The 26,086-nt window shown below is 37.1% G+C and overlaps 1 protein-coding gene across 2 annotated transcripts; it reads right to left on the reverse strand.

Annotated features, from left to right (window-relative positions):
* Positions 1-1,641: 1,641 nt before the first annotated feature.
* LOC143880132 (factor of DNA methylation 2-like) lies at positions 1,642-24,325 on the reverse strand. Of its 2 annotated transcripts, XM_077382894.1 has the most exons (11): positions 24,180-24,195; positions 20,074-21,329; positions 18,935-19,336; positions 18,716-18,829; positions 18,506-18,619; positions 18,296-18,409; positions 17,156-17,283; positions 14,470-14,688; positions 14,117-14,329; positions 11,997-12,234; positions 1,642-2,063 (listed from the first exon to the last, which is right to left on the reverse strand). In XM_077382894.1, the coding sequence occupies exons 3-10, from the start codon at positions 19,080-19,082 to the stop codon at positions 12,007-12,009; spliced, it is 1,278 nt and encodes a 425-aa protein (XP_077239009.1). In that variant the 5' UTR covers positions 19,083-19,336; positions 20,074-21,329; positions 24,180-24,195; the 3' UTR covers positions 1,642-2,063; positions 11,997-12,006. The 2 variants fall into 2 exon arrangements, with proteins under 2 accessions (XP_077239009.1, XP_077239008.1); XM_077382893.1 differs by lacking the exon at positions 20,074-21,329 and having other exon boundaries at positions 24,180-24,325.
* Positions 24,326-26,086: the final 1,761 nt, after the last annotated feature.

Genomic DNA, 26,086 nt, shown 5'->3' on the forward strand with positions numbered 1-26,086 from the left:
ATTCCATATTTGTCGTGAGATGGGATATTTTAGTTATTTCTTGGTCATTTTCTACACTATATGAGAATTTTGGATATTTTTATGAGATAGGGCTACTTTTATAATTTTTTGTGAGATATGAGTAGCCAAACACGAGTATTTTGATAATTAGTCATTTACTATGAGATGGGCATTTTTGTCACTTTAATGACATAGGAGTAATTTGATCAACCTCTTTGTGAACTATAGCCAATGCCTTCACTTGCTTGGTATAGGTTCACGAATTACACAAGACGAGTAGAGGTGGCTAATTTAATTTCTTGGGTAGTTTCTGGAAATATTTTGCAATATCTGGATTCTGGGCACAACCCTCTTTTAAGTGAGGAGAAATGATTAATTTGTAGATCAAAACATGAATCTTTGGTCAATTCAATTAGATCATTGCATTTTCTATTTGCCAGCATCCTTCAATCCAAATGCACCCATACAACACGAGTTTAAGCCCATTAGGACCTCTCTGCATTCACCATGAACTAAAAACAGCCAATATTACCCCTACATAAGGAAGGAGAGATGGAAGAGGATGTTAACCATAGAATAAGAACAGGTTCGTTGAAGTGGAAGCTTGCCTCAGGAGTTCTGTGCGACCGTAAAATCCCTACCAAGTTGAAGGGAAAGTTTTATAAGATAGCTGTAGGCCAGTCATGCCGTACGGCTCAGAATGTTGGGCCACCAAAAAGCAGCATGTGCATAAGATGAGTGTAGCGGAAATGCAAATGCTTAGATGGATGTGCGGCCACACAAGGTTAGATAGAATTAAAAATGAAGACATTCGTTAAAAGGTGTGGGTGGCTCCAATCGAGGAGAAGATGAGAGAGCACCGCTTAAGATGGTTTAGACATATCCAACGTAGGCCTTTGGATGCTCCGGTGAGAAGAAGTGACTCATGCCAAATTGAGAGAGTAAAAAGAGGTAGGGGTGGACCGAAAATAACATGGGTAGAAACAGTGAGGCAAGGCTTGATAGCTAGGAACATAACAGAGAACATAACCTTGGATATGATAGAATGGAAGAAAATGATCCACGTAGAAGAACCCAACTAGAATCAAGATTAGAGCCGGGTAGATCCCTTTTACCTTCTTCATGAATTTTTTTTCTAAAGGATTCATTTAGCCGACCCCAACTAGCTTGGGACAAAGGCTTTGTTGAGTTGAGTTGTATTACCGCTACAGCAAACCCAAGTTTATCAATGATTTATACTTTAGATTTTCTGTCATTAGAAGTAATTTGCACATCAGCACCTCAAAGAGTTTCCAATCCCAAATACATTGGTCTTTCAAGCACATCCAGTTATGTAGTTGGCACATGCCTCTTGATGACTCATGAATTCAGTTATTCTCCATCTCCCCTTTATCACACTGGAAAAAAGAAAATCCTAGGCAAGTGCATCTTCTCTCCATAATGATCCAATTAAACTTTAAGTCTCTATCCTCAGAATGTGGTGTATGTTTGAAATATGAAACTCCCAATATAAAATTCTCTACCTGTGAAACCCAATATTGAAGCCAAGGGAATCTTGTTCTGTGATGGACTGTTTGGCACCACTCCTACATTTCAAATATACAACATAGATTCTTGCAATGGTTTAGAAGCACCAAAAAGTAGGAAAATCAAAATAAAAGGACACATATTCCATTTTCTAGTATTGTTCGTAGCCATTTACTATTCACATGATTCACATTACAGTTCTTTTGTAATGTTTGACTTTCCTCCGAAATCAAGAGAAAAAAGAAAGTAAAGAAATGGGAATCTATCTTCCTTCCCTTCTACTTCTATATTATGTGCACCCAAAAGGACCCATAGCAAAAATGCATACTCAACTGGCATAAGTATTTGCATACGCCGTCCAGGTCATAACTTGGTCTTCATGGTTCATTCATGTATAACTATATTTTTTTACTCTGTGATTCTTTGACTCACCCAGAACTTAACATAACAGTGTATGAATCGAGAGGTCTATGAATTTTAGGTGGCAATTCCTCTACATGACTATCAGCATGATTCAAGTGCAATGGTGAATATCTCTGCAGGAACATATATTTTTCCAAGTGAGAATCACATTTATAAGATATAAAACTAGTGTGTTAAAATTACCTTGACACTTGAAGAATCCGAAGAACTTCTAGAGGAAATGGATGGCATATAATCAATAATAATCATAGAAACCACTGTAGTCTAAACCTCATGTTAACCATGTTAAAAAGTAATATGAATTATTAAAAAACAATGCATAAAGAATTAAAAAGTAATCAAGTATGTTAAATGAATAATTGACTAAGGCACAGTTTGTTTAGGATTTGTGAACCGACTGGGAGTCCAAAACTGATTATTGGACATAAAATTAAACATAATTTTGTGTGTTTAATTTTATGTCCAATAATCAGTTTTGGATTCGCAATGGGTTCTCAAAATCCAAAACAAACAGGGCCATAATGGATTCTTTGATAAGATGAGAGATACAATTCTAGTAAGATTGCTTGCCCAGTCTTTCCTGCAATATTGTTGACTAAATGAACCACAATCCTCGTCATTCTGGGTCTTTCGATAGCTGCAGACTTCCTTTAAGACCATAACAGAAAAAAAGTGGAACCAGTGTATTCCTACTGGATGTCCAACAGTACCCAAATCAATAACTTCCGTGCAATAATCATATTTTTTAATGGATCCATGACATAAGCATAATAGCTTAATATGAACACACACACTCAGATATATATATATATATCTATAATGAGAAAACGGTTTCTACACACAAGTGTAGATAAGTTATCTACACGCTAGCTTAAAATACAGTGGAGGGCATATTGTTTGGGTGATCCAAACCATTCATTTGATTGGCACTCACATAGATAGGGTGTCCACAAAAAAACAGCTCCATAGGATCATCCCAATCCTATGATTTGTGGAGGTAAAATGGACGTGTATAAACCTTCACAAATCTGTCCATTTTTTGCCTCCACGGTTCGAAGGGTTAGGATGATCCTATGGAGCTGATTTTTTGTGGACACCCTATCTATGTGAGGGACAATCAAATGAATGGATTGGATCACCCAAACAATGTGGGCCTCCACTTTATTTTAAGCTAGTGTGTAGATAACTTATCTAAGTGTGTAGAAACCGTTTTCTCATATATATATATATATATATATATATATATATATATATATATATATATGCCATCAGATCGTCTTCCATCATAAACAGATATTTTCAGGATAACTAGAAGACGCACATGTTTTCTTGGCACTGGGAGGAGAAAAGAACCCCACAAAAAGAAACCAGGGAAAGTACGGATACATGTGAGACAGATTGACTGAAATGCAACAGGCAAGAACTTCTCTTAGCAATTAGTAAGATAAGCTTTGTGATTCGTCTTCCCTCTCCCCTTCATCATGTTGAAAAAAATATCCTATGTAAGTGCCTCTTCTCTCCATAATGAGGCAATTAATTAGACATAACTCTATCTTCGGGATGTAGTGTATGTTTGAAAAGTGAAACTCCCACAATACATAATTCTCTACCGTTGATGGGATCATAGCCTCTCACTCACTCAAAATTTCTCTACACTGCTGTGGTGAAATGGAAGTTCAGATGACAGGGATTTGAACGGTTATAAGATTTGCCACTCATGTCTCGTGCAGATTGGAATCAACATAGGAGCACAAGGTTCCATTAAAGGGTGTGATTAACAAAAAGTGAACCGGAGTTTGGAGTTTGCTTCGGTTACATGGAGAAAGCACGTATGTTTCTAGGTGAAGGTAATGGTCAGATAAATCGATGTCAGACCCCTTGACACAATGGCTCGTGTTGACTGGAGCTGAGAGTTCAAAATCGCTTTAGGCCCGGCATCCGTGGATACGGTTTTGATCACCCATACTGATCCTATACTAATCTAGAATTCGAAGAATCATAAGTTGTAAATGCTTCTTTATTCTTTTTATACTCTACAATATAAAGGAAATGAGAATCTTAAGCTATAGAAAGAGGTTTCTAGGAAAGGTGTTAATTTGCTGTACGAGGGAAATGTCCATGCATTTCAGAAGGGACGTGATAGGAGGGGGGGAGGGGGGGGGGGGTAATGTACTTGATGTCAGAAATCCAGTGGATTTGATTGCAACATACACTGGCGCTGGGTTTCCCTGGTGATCAAAAGGGGCGTAAATATCATTTCCCTTTTCAGAATTCAAAATAAGTTTGGTTTGAGCAATTGTAGCATTTCCTTATAGGACTCTTATCCACATCCCACGCTCACATATCGTATCCTTCCCATATCCGTATCGAGAGATTTTGGAAATTAGAGGATCCTCGTACCATATCCTAACATTATCCAATACTCGCACATGTATCCAGCTAATATATGCTCATATAAGACGTGAAGTTTTTTTTTTCTTGAATGTTTACAAGACTTGAAGTTAGATACTGTGAAACAACCAATTACTCCACAAGCTTAAGCCTTTGGAGATGGCGTTATTTAATCTTTAACACTCCCCCTCAAGTGTGGCCCCTCTTTTTAGGGTTGGCCTACACGTGGCACATGTGGCTCCTCTTTTTTGGGTTGGCCATTGTTCTTCTTCTTATATTACCATTTCTTATTATGCTGATGGGCCATGTGTATGTTGTATTTTTAGGTATAACAAATGGATCCATCTATTGACGAAGTACATGTAAATGATTTAATTAAGGACGATGGGTTTAATCTCAACGATGATAATTTAGTATGGGATGGGTTTAATCTCAATGATGATGATCTAGTATGGGAGGCTACTGATGAGAAGAAGGAGATGAGGGTTGTAGTCATACAGTTACTACTCCCAACGAGAGCTAGGGTAAGGTTTTGGAAAATGAAGTTGAGATGGAGGTGACGGATTAGGGCTTGTAAAAGTAGAGACGATGATGGTGGATTGTAGTGGCTGACTGGTGGGGGAAGATGGGTTAGATGGGGTGGAGTTCGGCCGACAGGCTATGGTGGTCGAGAAGATGTGGTGGTGCGCCAAAATTAGTGGGGAAAGATGATGGTGGCCTGCTTCTTTCTCCCTCTCTCTACAACGAATGGGCTTTGGGGCTGCTACATTACAAGTGGATTTTTAATATCAAGGAGGATTGAACCCAGGCAATTTGCTCTGATACCATGTGAGACAAAAAATTACTCCACAAGCTTAAGGCTTTGGAGATGGCATTATTTAATCTTTAACAGGTACAAAGTGAAAGAGATACATATGCATATGTCACTAAGGCTAGTTTACATTATATGACCTTCGGCTTACATACAACAAAGGGGTACATGATAATATTTGATTTTCTTTAGTAATATAAAGGAGAGGAGACAAGTCATGAGGTTGACTTGAACTCCTCTTACCTCAAATGATTTGTGTGTGTTACGTGCCTAGATGGGTCCCACTATAGTAGAATAAATTAGTTTGGATTTAGGATATGTCAGATCTTTGAAGATCTGTTTATTGGATTGCTTGTACGGTAGATTAGGCAAGTAGGGTGGATTAAGTAACTAGAATTTATTTGGATACTAGCAAAGATTGGATTAGTCTTTATTTAGTTATTTCCATTGTTATCATAAGATCTTTCTAGATCTTTCTATGTTTATCCCTTGAGTGTTTTATTTAAACACTCATTTGCTTTTCTATAATTTAATGAAGAAATAATCTTAAAAATTGTGTATTTTTGCACAAAGGAGGATTGATCCTTCCCTCGAAGTGGATCAAGAGGCTTATCTTCCCTCTAAGAAGATCAATCACGTTACGAACCATTCGGGTTCGTAACATTTGGTATCAGAGCAGTTCGATCTGGCCTCGTGCCGAAGAAAATCGAAGAAATAATGGATCGATGGGAGGAGACAAGAGAGTTCAAAAGGCAACTTGCGTTTATGAATGCCAATTTCAACAAGATGGCATTGTCACTTGGCGTGAAAATAGAAGAACCTCCATGTCTGTAGAAGCTAATGGAAGAGTTCAACGAGAGCGCCGTCGAGAAGGCTTGCACAGTGAAAAAGAAAAGGCAAAACAGAAAAAGAGGAGAAAAGAAGAAAAGAGAAAGAAAGCAGATAAAAGAAAAAGTGGAGAAGCCACAACAGAAAGTCGTCTTTGATTTTCAATGTAGTCGAGTTCGACAAGTTCACCATCGAAAAATCCGCCGTTCTTCTCAAACCGTTCAACACCATCAAGAAGATCCTCATCCTCGATCTTCCATGCATCAAAATTACAAACATTTCAAGAAAACATGGCAAAAGAGCTTTGATAAACAACAAGACGAAATCCATTTGAAGATGGAGCTGCTGCGACCCTTGGCGATGATGACATGTGAAATGATGACTAATTACAAGACGAAGAGAAGAAGAAAGAGAGCGAGAAAAAAGAAGAGAAGAGACAATATTTTTGGAAAGTCCTACGCAAAATCTCATTTTTCACCAACTGTCGAATGTATACTCCCCAACCTTGAGGACAAGGTTGATTTCAAGACGGGTGGAATGTTACGTGCCTTGATGGGTCCCACTATAGTAGAATAAATTAGTTTGGATTTAGGATATGTCAGATCTTTGAAGATCTGTTTATTGGATTGCTTGTACGGTAGATTAGGCAAGTAGGGTGGATTAAGTAACTAGAATTTATTTGGATACTAGCAAAGATTGGATTAGTCTTTATTTAGTTATTTCCATTGTTATCATAAAATCTTTCTAAATCTTTCTATGTTTATCCCTTGAGTGTTTTATTTAAACAGTCATTTGCTTTTCTATAATTTAATGAAGAAATAATCTTAAAAATTGTGTATTTTTGCACAAAGGAGGATTGATCCTTCCCTCGAAGTGGATTAAGAGGCTTATCTTCCCTCTAAGAAGATCAATCACGTTACGAACCATTCGGGTTCGTAACAGTGTGCTTTGCTTAGAGTTTTCTTGATTCATTATTTCCTCTTCTTAACTCAATCAAAGGAGATTTGACAGTTTGGTCTAATTCTCCAGAAGGATAACTTCATTTCCACTATGCTTGGAAGATCAACAAAATCCAGGTAGGATTTTCATAAAACCCAGGTCCTTTTTTCTTCGTATCCCATCCTCAGTGTTATGAGTTGCTCCATTACCTTCTTTCAATCACTGTACTTTGCAGGACCAATCCACGAAGAAAACGATTGGTTTGGGCCACTTTCCAAAGCCAAAACATTTACCTCTACCAATCCAGAATCGATTGACTTATGGCACTGGCAGCCGGGGCACCCATCTCCTGCTCAGTTACAAGTTCTTTCTAACAATTCATCACAAACCCGATTGTTAGATGCAGCTTCTAACAATTCATCAGAATTATCGAGGTTTAGATGTTGCTCCATGGAAATGCAGCAGTTCGAGCTCCAGTAAGTCCTATGTCATTGAGAATCTCCAAAGTGTACTTTCTTGGAGTACAAAAAAGCCTTTAAATGATCTCGCAACCTCGATACCCAAGAATTCTTTAATATGAAATTGGGTGCGTAGAAAACCCCTTATAAAAGCCATGTCATTTTAATCGTTGTTGGTTACTATGATATCATCGACATAGACAAGTAGAAATGTAGATGAGTTACCATGATGTTTTGTGAAGAGAGAATAATTGGCTTTTGACTGATGAAAGCTTATATGACGAACTGCATGAGAGAACTTAGTAATCCAATTACGAGAGGCTTGTTTGAGGCCATATACAAACTTGTTGAGTTTGCTAACAGAATGCTCCCCCTCTTTATGAAATCCGGGTGGAATTTTCAAATAAACCAAAGAATTTACCTCCACCAATCCAGAATCGATTACTTATGGCACTAAAGGCCCCTCTTTATGAAATCCGAATGGGATTTTCATATAAACCAAAGCATTTACCTCCACCAATCCAGAATCGATTAACTTATGGCAACGGAGGTTGGGGCACCTATCTCCTGCTCTTACAAGTTTTTTCTCAAGAGCTATCTACTATTTTATTTTGCAATAAATTTATTTGTAATGTATGTCCTCTTGCAAAACAGACACGTCTTTCTTTTCCACATTGCACTATTTCATCTACCTTGATTTTTAGTTTACTTCATGTTAACATTTGGGGACCCTATAGTGTTCCATCGCATTGCAATGCTAAATTTTTCTTACCATCATAGATGACTTCTCTCGTGCTACTTGGACCTATCTCATGCGGTACAAGTTCGAAACTACTCGTTATTAAAAACTGTTTGTGGCTCTTGCTAAAACTCAATTCCAATGTCAAGTTCAAACTATATGAACCGACAATGGGAGTGAGTTTCTTTCTAACGATATGCATGCATTCTTTCAAAAAGAAGGCATTGTTCATCAACGTAGTTGCATGGGACACCACAACAAAATGGTGTTGTTGAACGTAAACGCCAATACCTTCTAGAAGTTACTCGGGATTTAGGTTCCAAGCACATCTCCCCTTGCAATTTTAGGGTGAATGTATCCTCATGGCCTCCCATTTAATTAATCGCATTCCGACATCATTGCTAAATAACTGCTCCACATATGAAATTTTGTTTCAATCAAAGTCTCACTACGACCATCTCCGTGTTTTTGGTTGTCTGTGCTATTTAACAAACAACATCATGATAAATTTGACCCAAGGTCTCATCGTTGTATCTTTATCGGTTACCCCTTTGCACAAAAGGGTTACCGAGTCTATGACCTCAAGCTCAAACTATCTTCACCAGCAAGGATGTTCACTTTCATGAGGACATATTTCGGTTTCGGTTTCGGTACAAAATTTCGGACGAAATCTTGAAAAAATTTCACCGAAAATTTCCAAAACGTTTCACCGAAATTTCGGGTGAAATTTTGTACTTCACCGAAATTTTACCGAAACGTTTCGTTTCGGCCGAAATTTCTGAAACGTTTCGGCAAAGTTTGGTACTTTTCTGACTCACTGTGAATTTCGTTTCGTTTTCCACCGAAACCGAAATATTTCGGCCGAAACGAAACGTCTCGGCCGAAATTTAAAACCATGACGACATGCTCTGCAAGTACTCCTTACCCTTTGTTCAATTGCTTGAGTTACCACAAATTTTCTCCTTCTCACCTTTACTTTCTTGTAGCCTTGCAAAATGTGCCACAACCTACCACTTTTTCTCAGGCTGTCAAAGTACCTCAATGGCAAGAGGCAATGGCACAAGATATTCGAGCTCTTGAAGAGTACAGCACATGGACCATCACTTCTTTAGCTCCAGGTAATTATCCCATCGGGTACAAATGGATTTATAAGGTCAAATATAAGGCGGATGGCACATTAGAGCCTTATATGGCACGCCTTGTTGCCAAAGGTTACACTCACATGGAAGGTCGAGACACGAGACCTTCGTCCACGTAGCTAAGATGGTTACTTTTCGATGCCTCCTTGCCCTCGCTGACACTAAGCAATGGCCGAAAGAGCAACTCAACGTCAATAATGTGTTCCTTCGTCTATATGAAAATCCCACCCGGATTTCATAAAGAGGGGGCAACAAGTCTCTATATGGCCTCAAACAAGCCTCTTGTAATTAGTTTACCAAGCTCTTATGTAGTTCGTCAGATATGCTTTCATCAGTCCAAAGCCGATTATTCTCGTTACAAAACATTATGGTAACTCATCTACATATCTACTTGTTTATGTCAATGATATCATGGTAACCGGCAACCATGAAAATGCCATAGCTGCTACCAAGGGTTTTCTACGCACCCAATTTCATATTAAAGAACTTGGTCCATTAAAGTACTTGAGTATCGATGTTGCGAGATCATCTAAATGCCTTTTTTTTTTACTTAAAGGAAATACACTTCAGAGACTCTCAATGACATGAGACTTACTGGGGCCCAAATTGTTGCATTTCCAATGGAGCAACATCTAAAGCTCGACAATTCACCGATGACATGGGACTGGGGCCCAAACTGCTGCATTTCCCATGGAGCAACATCTAAAGCTCGACAATTCCTGTGAATTGTTAGAAGATGCATCTATTTACCGGCGCCTCATTGGAAGGCTAATCTATCTAACCATTACCCATAGATCCCGAATTACTTCAATCCCTTTTAGAGAAAAGAGACCAAACGGTTAAGACAATTTGAGTTTCCTTCTTGATGCGCCTGATATCGTTTACTCGGTGCACATATTAAGTCAGTTTATACACCAACCACAAAAGCCTCACATGGACATCGCACTCTGTCTACTTTGTTACCTCAAAAGCACTCCATGACAAGGCCTCTTCTTAGCCTCCTCCAGCTCTTTACAGTTGAGTGCCTATTGTGACTCGGATTGGGCCTTTTGCCCTATGACAAGGAGGTATATGTCAAGATATTGCATCGTGCTAGACCAATCACCCATTTCATGGAAAACGAAAAAGCAAAGCACAGTTTCATGTTCTTCCGCAGAGGCATCATATCATTCCATGGCTATGACAGCTTGTAAAATTCAGTGGCTACAACACTTGCTCAATGACCTTGGTATTTCACAGCACCAACCAGTTACCTTATACTATGACAATCAAGCCACTCTTCACATTTCAGCTAATCCAGTCAGAGAAAAGCTTTCATGAACGGACCAAATTAGAGAAAAGATCGAGAAAGGGTCAATTCAACCAAGCTTTATTCCATCAAAACATCAATTGGCCGACATCTTCACAAAAGCTTTGGGCAAAGTGAATTTTCAGCTAATTATCACCAAGCTGGGCATGGTACATCCCCATGCTCCACCTTGAGGTGGAGTATTAAAGATAGAAATGTGCAAGATTTGCACATCTCCAAAACAGCAACCGAAGCTGTCAAATGGCAGAGATTTTAAAGATAGAAACATGCAAATATTGCAAACATCTCAAAATGGTATTCAAGGCTGAAAATGGAAATGTGTTGTAAATAGAAGAGATATGTAAATCTCTCAAGCCAAGAATGGCAGAGATTTTATATCATTCCTTGTATTGTACATTTTCCTAACATGTTATTAGATTGTTTATAAATATAGTCTCCCAAACCAAGAATGGCCATGAGGAGTTTCACATAAACACAAAGGTTGCACAATGTTTTATTCTTTTGTTACAAAAGCCCCCCATTCTAGCATGTGATTGTTACATCAGGAAAAGATTTATTCCTTGCTCCTAAGGTTTCTTTTCTCTGCTGGAGAGACCAGTTCAAAAAACCCCGATAGACATCTAGTCTTAGAAACAGAAACTTCAAGCTGGCTTCAAGATGTTTTCTCTGCAACAGAAATGAGGGAATTGGGCTTTATGTTCTCATATCTTGTCCTTGGTGTGACACTTTGAGTTGACCCATATGCGTGCTTATTCTATCCATCACTATTACCAATGATACAATTCAAAGCAATGAATGATAGCAATTGTCATGTTACATTTACTAAAGAGACATTAATTAATTTCTTTCTCAAAAAAAAAGATACATAAATTAACATGTAGAATAGGTTTTGAGTTTTACATTCTAAATACAGTGCATCTATGCAGAAAGTATGAAACTATAATTTATATAACACAATATGTCAATATCTCACTTTGTTCCGTATCAGGTTCCAATATTCATACCAATAAAAATGCAAAATAGCCTAAAATATCAAGGTGACAAAAATTATGTTTGAAAAGGGGTAACCATGTTCACTCAATGCATACCTCATGCACATGGAAGACGAGATTTGTTCAGAATCATCTTTGGATCTGTCTTGACCTAGACTAACTATTATTCAATAAAAATAGCTCCCCAGATAAATGTTGATAAATGGATGCTAATAGCCTAAAATTCACATCATTGTATGCTTTTATTTCCAAAATTTTCTTCTATTATTTCATTTCCAAAACTTTGTAACATTTTTGGGTGCAGCAGTTATAACACTAACAAAAGCGTCTAGGATTAGGAGTCTACTACCAGGAGGATCCCAATCAAGTTTTGTAGGTCTGGCAACCAAAGGTCATCAATGTAAAGGCAAAAGTACTTGAAAAAATATTTGAATACTGACCTTGGTTTTGTCATATTTTGCGCTTACGATTCTTCAATTGTTTCATGATGTACTGGATGACGTCCTTCAAACACGCCTTCCTGTTTTCCCCAAAGTTCCAAAGTTCTGGAACTGAGTACCTTCCACTTGGGTTGTACTCGTTTAACTCCATCAATGCTTTAGCTACAGCCATGTACACTTCCTCACCCCACTCATCCTTAAGCCCTTTTAATTTTTCATCATCAGGGTCTATTATTTCCTGCACATCCCAACAATCATATCCCACACAAACATCTGAAAAATATAATACAAGTACTAGAAACTTTCTTTTGACAAATCAAAGGATGATTATTCTAACACAGGCGCATAGCAAAAGACTACAGTACATGACAAGCATTTATTGTTTATCGATTCTAGCATAGAAAATTTGATATTTGGCTATTTGATGTGTAACAAATATTACATAATAATTAAGAAAGAAATGAATGGACTACTTAACATTCATTATGAGTTTATGAAATTATCTATTTTGCTAAGCATAAACATAAAAAGCAAGATGTAGAACTCAGAATATATATATATATATATATATATATAGAGAGAGAGAGAGAGAGAGAAAACGGTTCCTACACACATGTGTAGATAAGTTATCTACACACTAGCTTAAAATAGAGTGGGGGCCACATTATTTGGGTGATCCAAACCATTCATTTTTAAGGCCCTCAAATAGATAGGGTGTCCACAAAAAATCAGATCCATAGGATCATCCTAACCATTCGAACTGTAGAGGCAAAAATTGGACTAATTTGTGAAGGTTTAAAGACATCCATTTTACCTCCACAAATCGTAGGGTTGGGATGATCTTATGGATCTGATTTTTTGTAGACACCCTATCTATGTGAGGGCCTTTAAAATGGATGGCTTGGATCACCCAAACAATATGGGCCCCACTGTATTTTAAGCTAGTGTGTAGAGAACTCTCTACACATATGTGTAGGAACCGTTCTCTCATATATATATATATATATATAAAGTATTAGACAATAATAAAAGTTATTCAACATTAATCAAGCATCACTCATACAGTCAATCAAAATCCCCAACCATAATTTGGAACAATAATTTTCACTAGTAAAGCTAGTCTATGTATGTAAAAGCATGGACAAAGTCATGGACACTGTAATGATTAAAATGGAAACCCCCAAATCCTTATAAGTTTTGGGATTAGAACTTTTCCCAACACCCGCCCAACCCCCAAACCAACATGCACTTACAACCAAAATAAAAGCTTTGCTAAGGTTTGGTTAGTATTTACCCCGGACTCATGAAGCACTTTCTAAAATGCAAGAGTGGTGAGAAGCTTCTGAACATGCAAGCTACTAGGCTTCAATTTTCTGGGTTTCAAATGTGGCTCCATGTGTTATGGCATAAGCCTCACCTCAAGGCCAGTTTCAAGGCATAGTGCTCAATGCCTTATAAGAAATAGTAAATGCGAGACAAATAACGCTGAGATTTTCAAAATTTTGAGAAATTTTAGCAGAACTTTGAGAAATGAAAAACAAAAAAGGTCAAAGTATCACCAAATTTTTGAAAAGATTCTTCCTTGGGAGCCTTCGATTCCCGCTTCGATTCCCGTTTTCGATTCCCGCTCTGGCAACCTTTAGTAGGATTCTTCCCTGGGAGCCTTCAATTCCCACTTTCGTTTCCGTTTCGATTCCTGCTTTCGATTCCCACTCTGGCAACCTTGGTCGGTTGTTTCTCTTGTGAGAATATCATGATGGTATGTAACTAAAATGACCGATTTCCTTTTTAATATGTTTTTTCCATTTTCCTTGTTTCTCTTATTTTCTGAAATTTTATGATAGAAGACCGAGTGAAAACAAATAACAACACAAGCTTCCAAGATTTTACGTCATTTAGAAATCCCAAGAACGAAATTTGTCACACTATGTTATAAAAGAATAGTTGTGTTAGCATAAGGTGTATTCTCATAAATGCACAAGGAAGCAATATTCATATGTTTGTCATGCTATGTTATTAATCCATGTAAAAAATGCACAAGGAAGCAATTTTCATCAGTCCAATTTAAGCAGCCATAGCAGACCAAGATGAGAACAACATATTGGAAAGTCCATACATACTTGAAGCTCCCCATCAATGATTATTCTTTTAAAAGGATGCCATTGTGGGTTTTTAATGTATTCTTCCCACAAGGAGCATAACTCAACAGCTTTCACAACCGCTTCTCCAGAGGAAAAAATTTTCTTGCATGCAATTCGAAAGGGTTTCACATCTAGCATCCCCATTTTCTTGACCCCTATCGAAGATCGATTACTGAATAAATCATTCATACCCTGTTGAGCACATCATGACTTCATATTAATGTAAGGAGAGGATAAATTCTTGGAAACTCCATAATAGCATACTTAAAAGGCAGCATAGCTTTCCGCATATATTATTACATAAATCCAAAGAGAAAGGAAAAGATTCATACACTAATCAATTCTTTGCGCACTTCCTGTAGCTCATTGTTACTAGTGCGCTCTTTGATGATGAGAGCGTTCATGGTTTCCAGATCACTAATCTCATCTTCTTTATCTTGTAGTTCTCTGCCCAAACCTTCAATCTCCTGATGAAATTCCCAATCATTTTTTGGTCTCATATGTTCTAATAACTGCAACTTCCCTTTTGTTAGTTGCAACTCTTTTTTCACCTGATCTCCAGATGCAACAAAAGAGAATGAGTCATTTGCGATTATATAAAGGAGATAATATCGGCACCCCTTGTATCAATAATGGCATGGATCACATGATTAAAAACTTCTTATTGACTCTTGATAGCATTTTGGGAATTGTAACAACTTTTAACAGCTAACTAGAGAAGAATAAATGAAGACAGGAATTATTAAAGCAAGGAGCGTGGATATCTTTTCCCTTGTATAAATATCAAAACAAGAATAATAAAGGGTTATTGAGACCAGACGTTTGGATTCACAGCTTATCTGAATATAAAATTAGTCTGTCCCTCCGAAACAGAAGTCATTTTTACCACTTACAATCATTCTTTGATGTGCGAAAAAATCATTGTCATTTACCAATGCAAAGCATGATTTGAATTATAATCATCTAAAACAATCCAAGCACAACTAAAAACTTAGGATATGGAAAACTGTGTCAATTCCGGGACCACAGAAAGTTCGAAATGCTAACACGAGAAGTTCTATTTCCAGCTGACTAAAACCATCTTTGAGGTGGGTTCTTTATTTTCTTATCTGATTGGATCTATGATCATCTAGAGATGTGGATCATCTTCATTTTCCTTAATGTATGAAAAGTTCTTGTATTTCGAAAGTGTTAGAAGTGCCAAAGGAGGAATCGCTTTTCTCCTAGTTAGGAGAAATTAATATCCACACTTAAACGAGGATAGATTTTGGTTTTTTTTTGATAATATCCGTCCAAATTAACTATAATCATATTTTTTTTTGAAAAGGGCAACAGATTATATATATATATATATATGTAAAAACAGAACCGAGGTGGTCCTGAAGGAACAAAGATAATACAAAGATAGCAGTACAATAATTCAAGGAGGTAGATAGTCAAAGCACTCAAACGCGGCCCGAAAGACTCCTTTCTTGGCAAGGGAGTCTGCTTCCGCATTGGCTGATCTCCTGACATGGCGAAAAACTATTGAGGAGCCCTTAGCCCTGTCCTCTATTTCCTCTAAGAGAGGCAAAAATCGCCAAGGGGGAGAAGCGTTACCCGAAAGCCAGCGAATAACATTTAAGGAATCCCCTTCGACGATAGATTTTGGTTTTGTAGAATGATTTTTTTTATTCTTGAATTTTTGACCAATAGTTGAAGTGTGATTGCTTTATGTGAGTAGTATTTTCTCTTGGTCTCGTGGTGCCCATATACGAGTGAGAAAGCAAAAACGGGAGCTATAGTATGACCAAAGAAACTAACTGGGCAATACAAACTATGGTGAATGGGAGTTCTTTATCTAACAACCTCCCAATCATGGGATGGTTGTTAAATTTTGTTAAATTTCATGAGGTTAGATATTACAAGAAATTTCTTGTTTTCAAAAACTGCAAATTGTAAGAGGCAAAAACGATTTTGTATGCAAGACAAAAAATATTACCCGGGTTTATCAATTACATGACCATATGATTACAAACACCAAGTTTTTAAATTTCAGTTTCGGTTTGGATTCCAGTCACCATTGAAACGGAAACAGTTCGGTTTCGGTTGGAAATTTCTGTACAAATACTGTAAAATTACAGAAACATATGGAAAGATATGTAAATGATAGAATTATAAGATGAAACATCAGGAAATACTAGAATAAAACAAATACACACTTAGAAACTATTATATAGGCAAGAAAACCATTGATAATAGTTTAATAACATCAAACACTTAGTGACATGTGTTGTCATGAATGTCTAATAATTCAATACATACCACATTTCACATCAAATTCATATAAATATGTATAAATAACACATACATCCCACATTTCATATGCAATTCATCTAAATATAATTATGTAAAATATACTGTTATAGTATACCATTAAAGCACTTAAAATTTTGATTTCAGTACGCATTTCAATTTCAGCATCGTTTTGGTGGGATGCAAATGAAAACATTTCAGTTGTTTTGTATCTGTTTCAGTGGAAATTTAAAACCAAGTCGATCACTTAGAACTGCATTACCAATCTATCACTGATGACCCACCCATCTCTTTTATTTAGAACTTTCTTTGATTCTTACAAATTATGATCATAACACTTGGAGAGGCTTCAGTCATGGACTGAGGTTTCATAGAAATAAAGCAACTTAGTGTTGGAAGATTGCTTGTGGATGGGGAAATGAGAAAACATGGGATGTCTTTTAAGTAGATTAAAATTACAAAAATATCAATTCTCCTTTTGCTTCCAAAAGAATGTTGCATCGTTGTTAATGTCACTTAACTTCAGCCTGTGTCCCCATTTAAGACGAATTAAGTGTTGTTTCCTAAATTTTAATAATGCTTCAAGAGTCTTCAAGAGAGAAATGATGGCTGGATTAGGGTTTCACCTTGCTAATCTTATCAATAATCAGTCATATCATATCTAAAACCAAGCTACACCTAGCAAAAAGCAACTCATTTCAATTCTAAGAAAAGCAAACTTACCTTTTTTCTCTTAGTTGTCACTTCCTCCTCATTTTCATTTTGTGGAACATACTTTTTTAATTGTTGCTGAAGTTCTTTCCTTCGGCATTCCAAGTCGAACTTCAACTTTTCATTCATCTTTCTTGTTTCTAAAAAAAAAAAGAGAATTAAAAAAAAAAAAAAAAAACATGAAATAAACACTCGTAAAAATCACAATTACATGGTATAAGTAAAATCTGGAAGCAATATCTCCATGCAATTTTATTTTGCTCAAAAATTTAAATATAAAGGGCGGCCCAATGCACGAGGCTCCCGCCATTGCTAGGTCTGGGGAGGGCTAGATGTACGCAGCCTTACCCCTGCTTTGCAGAGAGGCTGTTTCCATGACTCGAACCCGTGACCACCAGGTCAAAAAAGTTAACTATCCAATTAAAAATTGAGCACTTCCAACCAAATATCTGCTTCTCATTACTATGAATGCTTTTCCTCATAGCGTCTAGTTAAGAAATCAATTCAATAGGGAAAATGTAACAAGTTCAATTTCTTATTGATTTCCAAAAAGGAAAATTATCAAATTTTATAACAAGTGCATTAGGAAACAAAAAAGAAATCTTTACTTCAGCAAACTTGGTAACATCAAATCTCATAACAAATTTATTAGTAAACAAAAAAAAACTTTACTTAATCAAACTTGGTAACATGATGGACCTACAACATAGCACTCGCAATACTAGTGAGATTGCTGCCACTATGTGATTTCGATGTCATTCCTTTTGTAAAGCCTCTTTCTTGCTAATGATATCCCTGGATAAACCCATTCATACATATAGGGAAAATATGTACGTTTAAGATACCAATCATATAAATGTACTTATACAGATCGACAGTAAAAAATCCAATTTCCTGGCAGTTTGTCCAAGTGGCTGATTCCAGTTAATGGGAAGTTTGATGTAGAGACTACGTTTGTTGGCTACTTTGTGGTCTACTTGGAAAGAAAGAAATAAGAGAGCATTTTAGGGGGTAAAAGAGAGAGAGAGAATAATTTGGAAAAGAAAATGTCTAGTAACCTTTAAAAAATGTCTAGTAACCTAACCAACCAAAAGCATTTGGAAAAGAATAATTTGTTGAAACATGTAATACTAACTCCAGAATACTATATACCTTCCCTACAAGCTTGATTCTCTTCGGTCATCCTACTAAGGGATAAACATGCCTCATCATACTTGCTTTCCATTTCTTCCAAATGTTCATTCAAGGCAGCAATTTCACTAGCACCTAAACAATAGTAATGAAAGATAAGAATACCTAAAAGCATTTGGAAAAAGAATAATTTGTTGAAACATGTAATACTAACTCCAGAATACTATATACCTTCCCTACAAGCTTGATTCTCTTCGGTCATCCTACTAAGGGATAAACACGCCTCATTATACTTGCTTTCCATTTCTTCCAAATGTTCATTCAAGGCAGCAATTTCACTGGCCCCTAAACAATAGGAATGAAAGATAAGAATACCTAAAAGCATTTGGAAAAAGAATAATTTGTTGAAACGTGTAATACTAACTCACGAATACTACTTACCTTTCCTACAAGCTTGATTCTCTTCGATCATCCTATCAAGGGATAAACATGCCTCATTATACTTGAGTTCCATTTCTTTCAATTGTTTATTCTTCGCATCAATCTCATCAGCACCTGAAAAATGAAATAAGTAGATAAATAATATCAGCACCTAATAAGAAACACTTCCAGGAAAAAAACAAAATTAAAATGTGCTAATGCTTCCATAGTAATATATACCTTCAATGCAGACTTGATGTAGCTTCTCTTTCTCTTGTGTCATCCTACTCAGTGATACACAAGCCTCATTATATTTGCGCTCGATTTCCTCCAAGTGTCTACTCTTGTAATCAATTTCATTAGCTAAATTTACAATAAGTTTGTTCATTTTTAATGTTTTCTTTATGCTTGGGATCAGAGACTGCTTTTAGACTCTTTCTTTTTTAGATAGTTAGCATCATTGGCATGCACAGATCATAAATCGATATTTGACACATGTTGGTTCCATTCTTTCCATTCCTTTTTATGATTGCTTTTCAATAGCTCGTTGTTAGACCAACAGAAAGCATAAATATCCACCTCACTCTCTGCGCTTAAATTTAAAGGCCATCTAAATGTGCTCCATCAACCTTGTAGAGAAGTCTATAAAAAACAAACATAAGAACATGTCAAAGCTTATAAATTTTAACTTGTTTAGAAAAAGAAACCACAAAAGGGATGTAGAACACTAAATTAGATATAGAACAATTGTAATATCGTGAAGAACTACAAAAAGAGCGCAGATGCAGTGCATGATATCATTGAGAATTAGGAAAACAATATAACAAGTGATTGTATGGAAGAAAACAACTTTATGAACTGGTAATATTGATACAAAAGGACTAGATAGTTTGGTAAAATGCCAGAAGCAAAGAAAACATAACTTGTATCTTTGAATACCCGTCTAAAGAAACCTTCAAATGTCAAACAATAAATTGAGTATGAATAAAATAATGAACAAAAATGTTATAAATACCCTTACATGATCTAAAGTTTAAACATATGAATCACATGTAAAGGGAAAAATCTAAAATAATAAAGAAGACGTCAGGATATTCACTCTTTTGGGCATCCTCTCTATCAATATGATTTCCAAAGGAAATCTCCACTCGAAACTTTTCTTAGTGAAGAAGAGTTTTTGTATGATCTATAATAACTAATCTGATACAGTCGGCCAGCTTCCAATGTCAACTTATGTGAGAGGGGTTAGCGCCATAAACGCCCTTATTAGTTGTAAGGATCTTAACCATTTCGCCCAAAAGCATGTACAGATGGGGAAGGCCAGGGATTCCTTAAAGAGGAACATTACACTAGTATAGTAGTGTTTAGGGGATACTAACCTAATAAGGGCGTGAGAGGGGCGCCACTTATAGTACTTTAAAGAAGCCTCCATTATCCAGTACTATATTAATAAGGGCGTGAGAGTGCTTGCAACTTGGTGCTCTATCCACAGCAGCTACAGAGACTAAAGGAGAGTCCATCCCTCCTAATAAAGGGGTTAATGATGCGAATACGAATACTAGTGTGCAGCAGCCTGAATTCCTATTTACATTTCAAAGCCTTCCATTGTGTCAAATCATCCCCTTGTTGCTCGAGCATAGCCTGGTGCAACTCCTTCCTCGTCAACCGTTGCCAGATTCTCTCCCTCCAAGGTGGAACATAAATGTATACTGCTAATTTCATTTGAATTCAGGGCATTCCACACTGTAGAAAAGCAAAAAGAAAAAACATAATTTGTAGATGAAGAAGCCGCCCTACTGCGGAAAATGCAGTGAACCCCAATGATAAGATGGGAGTTTTTAAGGATCCAGTCCCAAGCCATGCTCCAGTTGCTACCACCATGAAACTCTCAGCTTTTCCAACACCTTTAGTCTGTTAAGGAGGTTCGTACACATCATGAGTCTTTCATTAACGTGTGCCCCAGCCGCCCACGCCACCTACCCACACAATCCTCAAGTCATTGCGGCTCTCACTCTCAAACATGTCTGACCTGTGCTAACCTTGACTCGGCCTAGAACCATTGCTAGAGCACAGCTAGCAGCAAAGTCAGACAAATCTATCAGCCTGTGCAGCGTAGAGGGCTGGCTACTGCCATGCCAAAGATCTCACATCTGCATCAACCCTATTAGTAAGGGCGTAACAAGGTAATTGCATCGTATGATGTGGCCCAGCATCTAAAGGAGATGCCTCATATCTCCTAATTTGATATGCTCCAATGGTGCCTCATTTTGTAGGCTCGCAGATAGAAATTGTTTATCGAGAACCGTCTACCGATATATGTTTTGATCGCCAGTTCATACTAGATCAAGTCGCATTCAATTGGAATTGAGGGAACTGTCAGAATAGAATACTCGAGACCAAATAAGCTAATAACACCCCAAGACAACCTGAAGCTCAAGTTCTTCAAACAAATAGCCTTGAGAGAGACAGTTTCTAGACCGATTCGGAAATATAAAAAGCTCTTTCCCTTCTGATAGAGTGACCCTCTGTCTATTCTTCATTATTTCAGGTCCTAAGCGCCTTTTCCTCCGAAGGGAGAGATTAATAGATGTAGAACACTAATTTAAATATTGAACAATTTTAAGATCGTGAAGACCTACAAAAGGAGAGTAAATGTCCGCATGATAAAATGGAGAACCAAGAAAACCAAATAACAAGTGATTTTAAGATCATGAAGAACTACAAAAAGAGTGTAGATGTGGTACATGATAACATGGAGAACTAGGGAAAACAATTAAAATTTTATTGTTTGGAAGAAGAAAAAAAACTGTATGTGCCACCAATATCGATACGAAAGGACTAGCCAAATTGGTAAAATGAAAAGAAAACTTAACTTATCGAGAAATCAAAGTCAAGCTTTGATATCCATCTAAAGAAACCTTCAAAGATCAAACAATGAATTATGTATAAAATAATGCCCAAAATGTTATAAAATACCCTTAAGTGATCTAAGCATAGCAATCACGTGTAAAGGGAAACATCTAAAATAATAAAGAACAAAAAATTATATATGTCAGAGAGAAAAGAGTAGAGGTAAAATTAGAAACAGTAATTCATACAACTCTACCATAGAGATACTTTTAGCAGTTTAGCACTATACACCGTAAAAGACTAATCTACCTTTGCACTAAAATAAACTAACTCTTAACACCCCCCCCCCCCCCCCCCCTCAAGCAGCCGCATAGATATCAATCATGCCCAGCTTGCTACACATAGAATGAAACTGAGTAGAACTCACTGCCTTGGTGAACACATCTCCAAGATGATTGGTTGACTTCACATGAAGAGTTAAAAAAAACTGAAATGACCAGGTCTCAAATAAAATGACACTCTACCTTAATATGCTTGTCCTCTCATGAAAGACAGGATTAATGTCATGCCATGGGTACCTTTCATATATCTCAATATGCGATAAACCGCTTACAATTGAGGTTCACAAGGGGCATGCATAAACTGACTCATTACACCATCTGCAAGCGTAAGGTCAGGTCTTGTGACCGTTAGATATATCAGTTTTTATAGAGTAATTCATACAACTCTACTATGCATATAACAAAAGACTAATAAACATCTACGATAAAATAAACCAACTCTTAACCACCACCACACCCAAGCTGGAGCATAGATATCAATCATGCCCAGCTTGTTACACAGAGAGTGAAGCTGAGTAGAACCCATGGTGAACAAATCTCCAAGATGATCGGTTGACTTCACGTGAGGAGTTAAATTTTTCTTTGACATGACCAAGTCTCAAATAAAATGACACATGACCACGTCTCAAATAAAATGACAATCTACCTCAATATGTTTTGTCCTCTCATGAAAGACATGAAAATTGACAATGCATATTGTTGCTTGATTAACATACAACATCAGCATCAGAGAGCTAATGTAGAACCTCATTTCTTCTAAAAGAGACTTTACCCACATAATTTCACACATTGTGAGCGCCATAGCTCTATATTCAGCTTTAGCATTTAATCTAGCCACTCCGTTCTGTTTCTTTTCCATGCAACTAAGTTACCTCCGAAAAAGGTACACAATCCTAGAGTCGATCTTCAACCTGGCTAACTTCCGGCCCAGTCAGCATAAAAAAAACAATATGGTTAATGATTATGGTTATATATATATATATATATATATATATATATATATATATATATATATATATATATATATATATATATGAGGAAAAGGATTGTACGCTCGACCGTACCTAAAGTTAGGTACGGTAGAGTGCCAAATCACATGGGTCCCCCATTTTTGGTGGGCATCTAAACCATTCATTTGCAAGGCCCCATCATAGATAGGGTGCATACCAAAAATCAGCACCATTGAATCATCCTAACCCCTCCAAAACTGGAGGCCAAAATGGGCAGATTTGTGGACAAACACTGTCTGTCCATTTTGCCTCCACAAATGGATGGGTTAGGATGATCCTATGGAGCTGATTTTTGGTATGCACCCTATCTATGATGGGGCGTTGCAAATAAATGATTTAGATGCTCACCAAAAATGTGGGACCCATGTGATTTGGCACTCTACCGTACTTATGCAATTCTGTCTTATTTACAGTGTGTACACATTGAGTTATTATAAGTAAGATTACTGCCTAAGTGTAAGAAATGTGCAATGACTCCTTGTGAGAGAAAAAAAGAAAATTCACAACCTAAAGTCTTATATTCAGAAAATAAACCCCCACATATTTTTGGGGGTTTTTATATAAAACAGAGGTTCTATAGAACAGGAGATTTTGTCTAATACTCTCCTCTGCTGGGGACCAAAACAAGAGTTTTTTTATAATAAAAGAAAGGGATTTGCTAGGGACCATGGCAGAAGGCATCTCGAGAGGCCAACTGTTGCATGAAAGAGCACCCACCTCAAATAAATTAAATGAATGAGACAAAATCTGTTGCAAAGTAAGCCTATGTGGCTGCTCTCACATGCAACAGCCTCCCACAAAATGCCTTCTACCATGGTCACTAGCAAATCCCTAAAAGATAAAAAAAGGAAATATATATCTCAAACCATGGAAGATATCAACTTTCCAAAGCAGCAAGAAACAAAACCTGGGTTCTAAGTAAAAAAAATTGACAAATGCCATAGATGGTTTCCAATTTTGCAAACCACAAGGCATCTGATAAAACCATAAAAAATCACTTGTTGGTAAAGATCTTAGAGCAAAGCACTCTGTTGAAGGAATCAAAATTTGAGAAAATTGGTACAGTGAGTTTCACATCACATGCCAAGATTAAAAAAAAAATTTGGTACAGTGGGTCCCCATCTTTAGGAGTTAGGACCCTTATGATTACAGCCAAGATTAAAAATAAAAAATTATATGAAATCCTTTGAAAAAAAAACAGAAATGCCTCATTTATTTGATCAAGTTAAAGAAGAAGAAAAAATCTTTCTGCACTAAAAAAGACTTAAAATCATCAAAACTTACATGAACATCAACATGCTACTGGGTGGCTCTTTTTGGAGAAGAAAATATATGTGCCCCTATAAAACGATTCTTATGCTTTTCTGTTTTGAAAGTTGAGAAAAAAAACACACACAAACAAGGGCACGTTAAGCTCGTGGGCGTACGTACATGCCACTGCCATGGGGTATGTTGAACTTGTGCTGGAAAATAAAAAGGAATGATACTTTGGCCATTTCATCCACCTTTTTTTTGTTTGTCTTTTCACAAACAGGCCAAACTGCCAAAGTGGGTGAAAATATCATTTTCAGTACGAATAATGATAGGTCTAACTAGGGGTGCAAGTTTGGCACTGTGAACCCTGACCCGGCCTTATTTACACTTTACCCTTGACCCGATCCGGCCCTCATTCTGTTTTACACTTTACCCCTGACCCGGAAATGAATATTTGATGAATTGGGAAATGAATATTGAACACAGCTATGAGAAAAACATGAGAATCACTTTGAGGGAAAAAAGCTTGGCCCTACAGAGCCACTACATTTGATGATAGAACAAAGACATCAAATTGAAACTCCCAAAGTACTGTACATGAGCTCAAAGATACAACTAGATGAAGGATGCAAGATGAATAAAATAACACTAAAAGAAATGGGCATAAAATGTTCCATTGATAGTATTTAATTCAAATGGAATCATTGATAGCCACTTGTACTACTGCACCAGTGCTCCTCATATTTTTTTCTTAGAGCATTATTATAGTGAGAATAAGTATTATAGTAAGAATAAGATCATGCACCATATAACTACACCATATTATATAATACAAGATTTTGGGACGTGGTATTTGTCCGACTCTTAGGTGGGATTAAGAATAATTGATATTTTATATGCTGTGTGGCTGTGTAGTCCATCATTTTTCAAAAAACAATTGTATCAAAAAACAATTGTATGCACATTACTGTTTGGGGCACAATCATCAAATGGATGGTTTGGATCATCCTATTTTGTGGGCTGTAGTCCCTTAGTTTTCCAAAATAGGGTATTTGCACTAGGGTCAATCAGGGTCGGCCCGGCCCGGCCCGGCCCAATCACGACCAATCAGGGCGGGTCAGGGTTGTGCCGAGCCCTACAGGGCGGGCATTGGGTTGAGGATTCTTAGGCCCTGATCAGGGTTAGGGCGGGTTAGGGCCAAGAAATTAGGATCCAGGGTTGGGCTAGGGTTTTGAAAAACCTGACCCAACCCGATCTTGTTGCTGCCCTAGGTCTAACACCTTTTAAAGTAGGTGGTCTGGTGGGTCAAACATATCCCACCAATAGAGAGGATTAGCATATGTCTCTTTAGATGAAGTGTCTAAATCACAAAGGGTATGTTTAATTGGCTTAAAATAAGTAAGGCCGGTGTCGGGGTGCCACAATCGGCTAAAAATCGCATTTGATTGCCCAAATCATGTATGGGTTCCATGCAAAAGCAAGATCCCACCTGGGAAAAAATGAAAAAAATCTATCTGGGTCGCTACATGGGTACAGGTCCAACAAGGGACACACTTTTGAAAAATTGTTTGAGAGGGACGAAATGGCGGTTATCAAGTCTCTAAAATGGGGTTATCAACCCTCTAAATGGGGTTATCAAACTCTCAAAAGAGGTTATCAACCCTCTTTAATAATTTTTCAAAAGTGTGTCTCCCGTTGGCAATTCTCGTATTTTGATGTCCCAATTGGCAATTTTTCCAACTTCAAAATCCAAGACTGAAGTAGAGTAAATAGATGACCGTCAGATCTTAACCTTATCAACGATTAGTATTCATTTGAAGAACTTTGCACGGATTGCGGTTGTAAAGCCACTTTTTCTTTGCTTGTGTTTGTTTTTGAGATGAATGACGGTCAGATATTATCAATGGTTAATAGTTAATACTCTCTCTCTCTATGAC

The sequence above is a fragment of the Tasmannia lanceolata genome, unplaced genomic scaffold (assembly GCF_043159265.1).
Source record: "Tasmannia lanceolata isolate RefF3 unplaced genomic scaffold, GAP_Taslan_0.1 ptg000006l, whole genome shotgun sequence".
NCBI classification, from domain to species: Eukaryota; Viridiplantae; Streptophyta; class Magnoliopsida; order Canellales; family Winteraceae; genus Tasmannia; species Tasmannia lanceolata.

Bases quoted from the DNA above. Each gene is read 5' to 3' on its own strand.
- LOC143880132 (XM_077382893.1), bottom strand. From the start codon at position 19,082: ATGAACAAACTTATTGTAAATTTAGCTAATGAAATTGATTACAAGAGT. The intron at 18,620-18,715 runs GTAAGTAGTATT...CCTATTGTTTAG, and splicing joins GAATCAAGCTTGTAGGAAAG to GGGCCAGTGAAATTGCTGCC. The intron at 12,235-14,116 runs GTATGTATGGAC...TGGGATGTGCAG, and splicing joins TCATTGATGGGGAGCTTCAA to GAAATAATAGACCCTGATGA.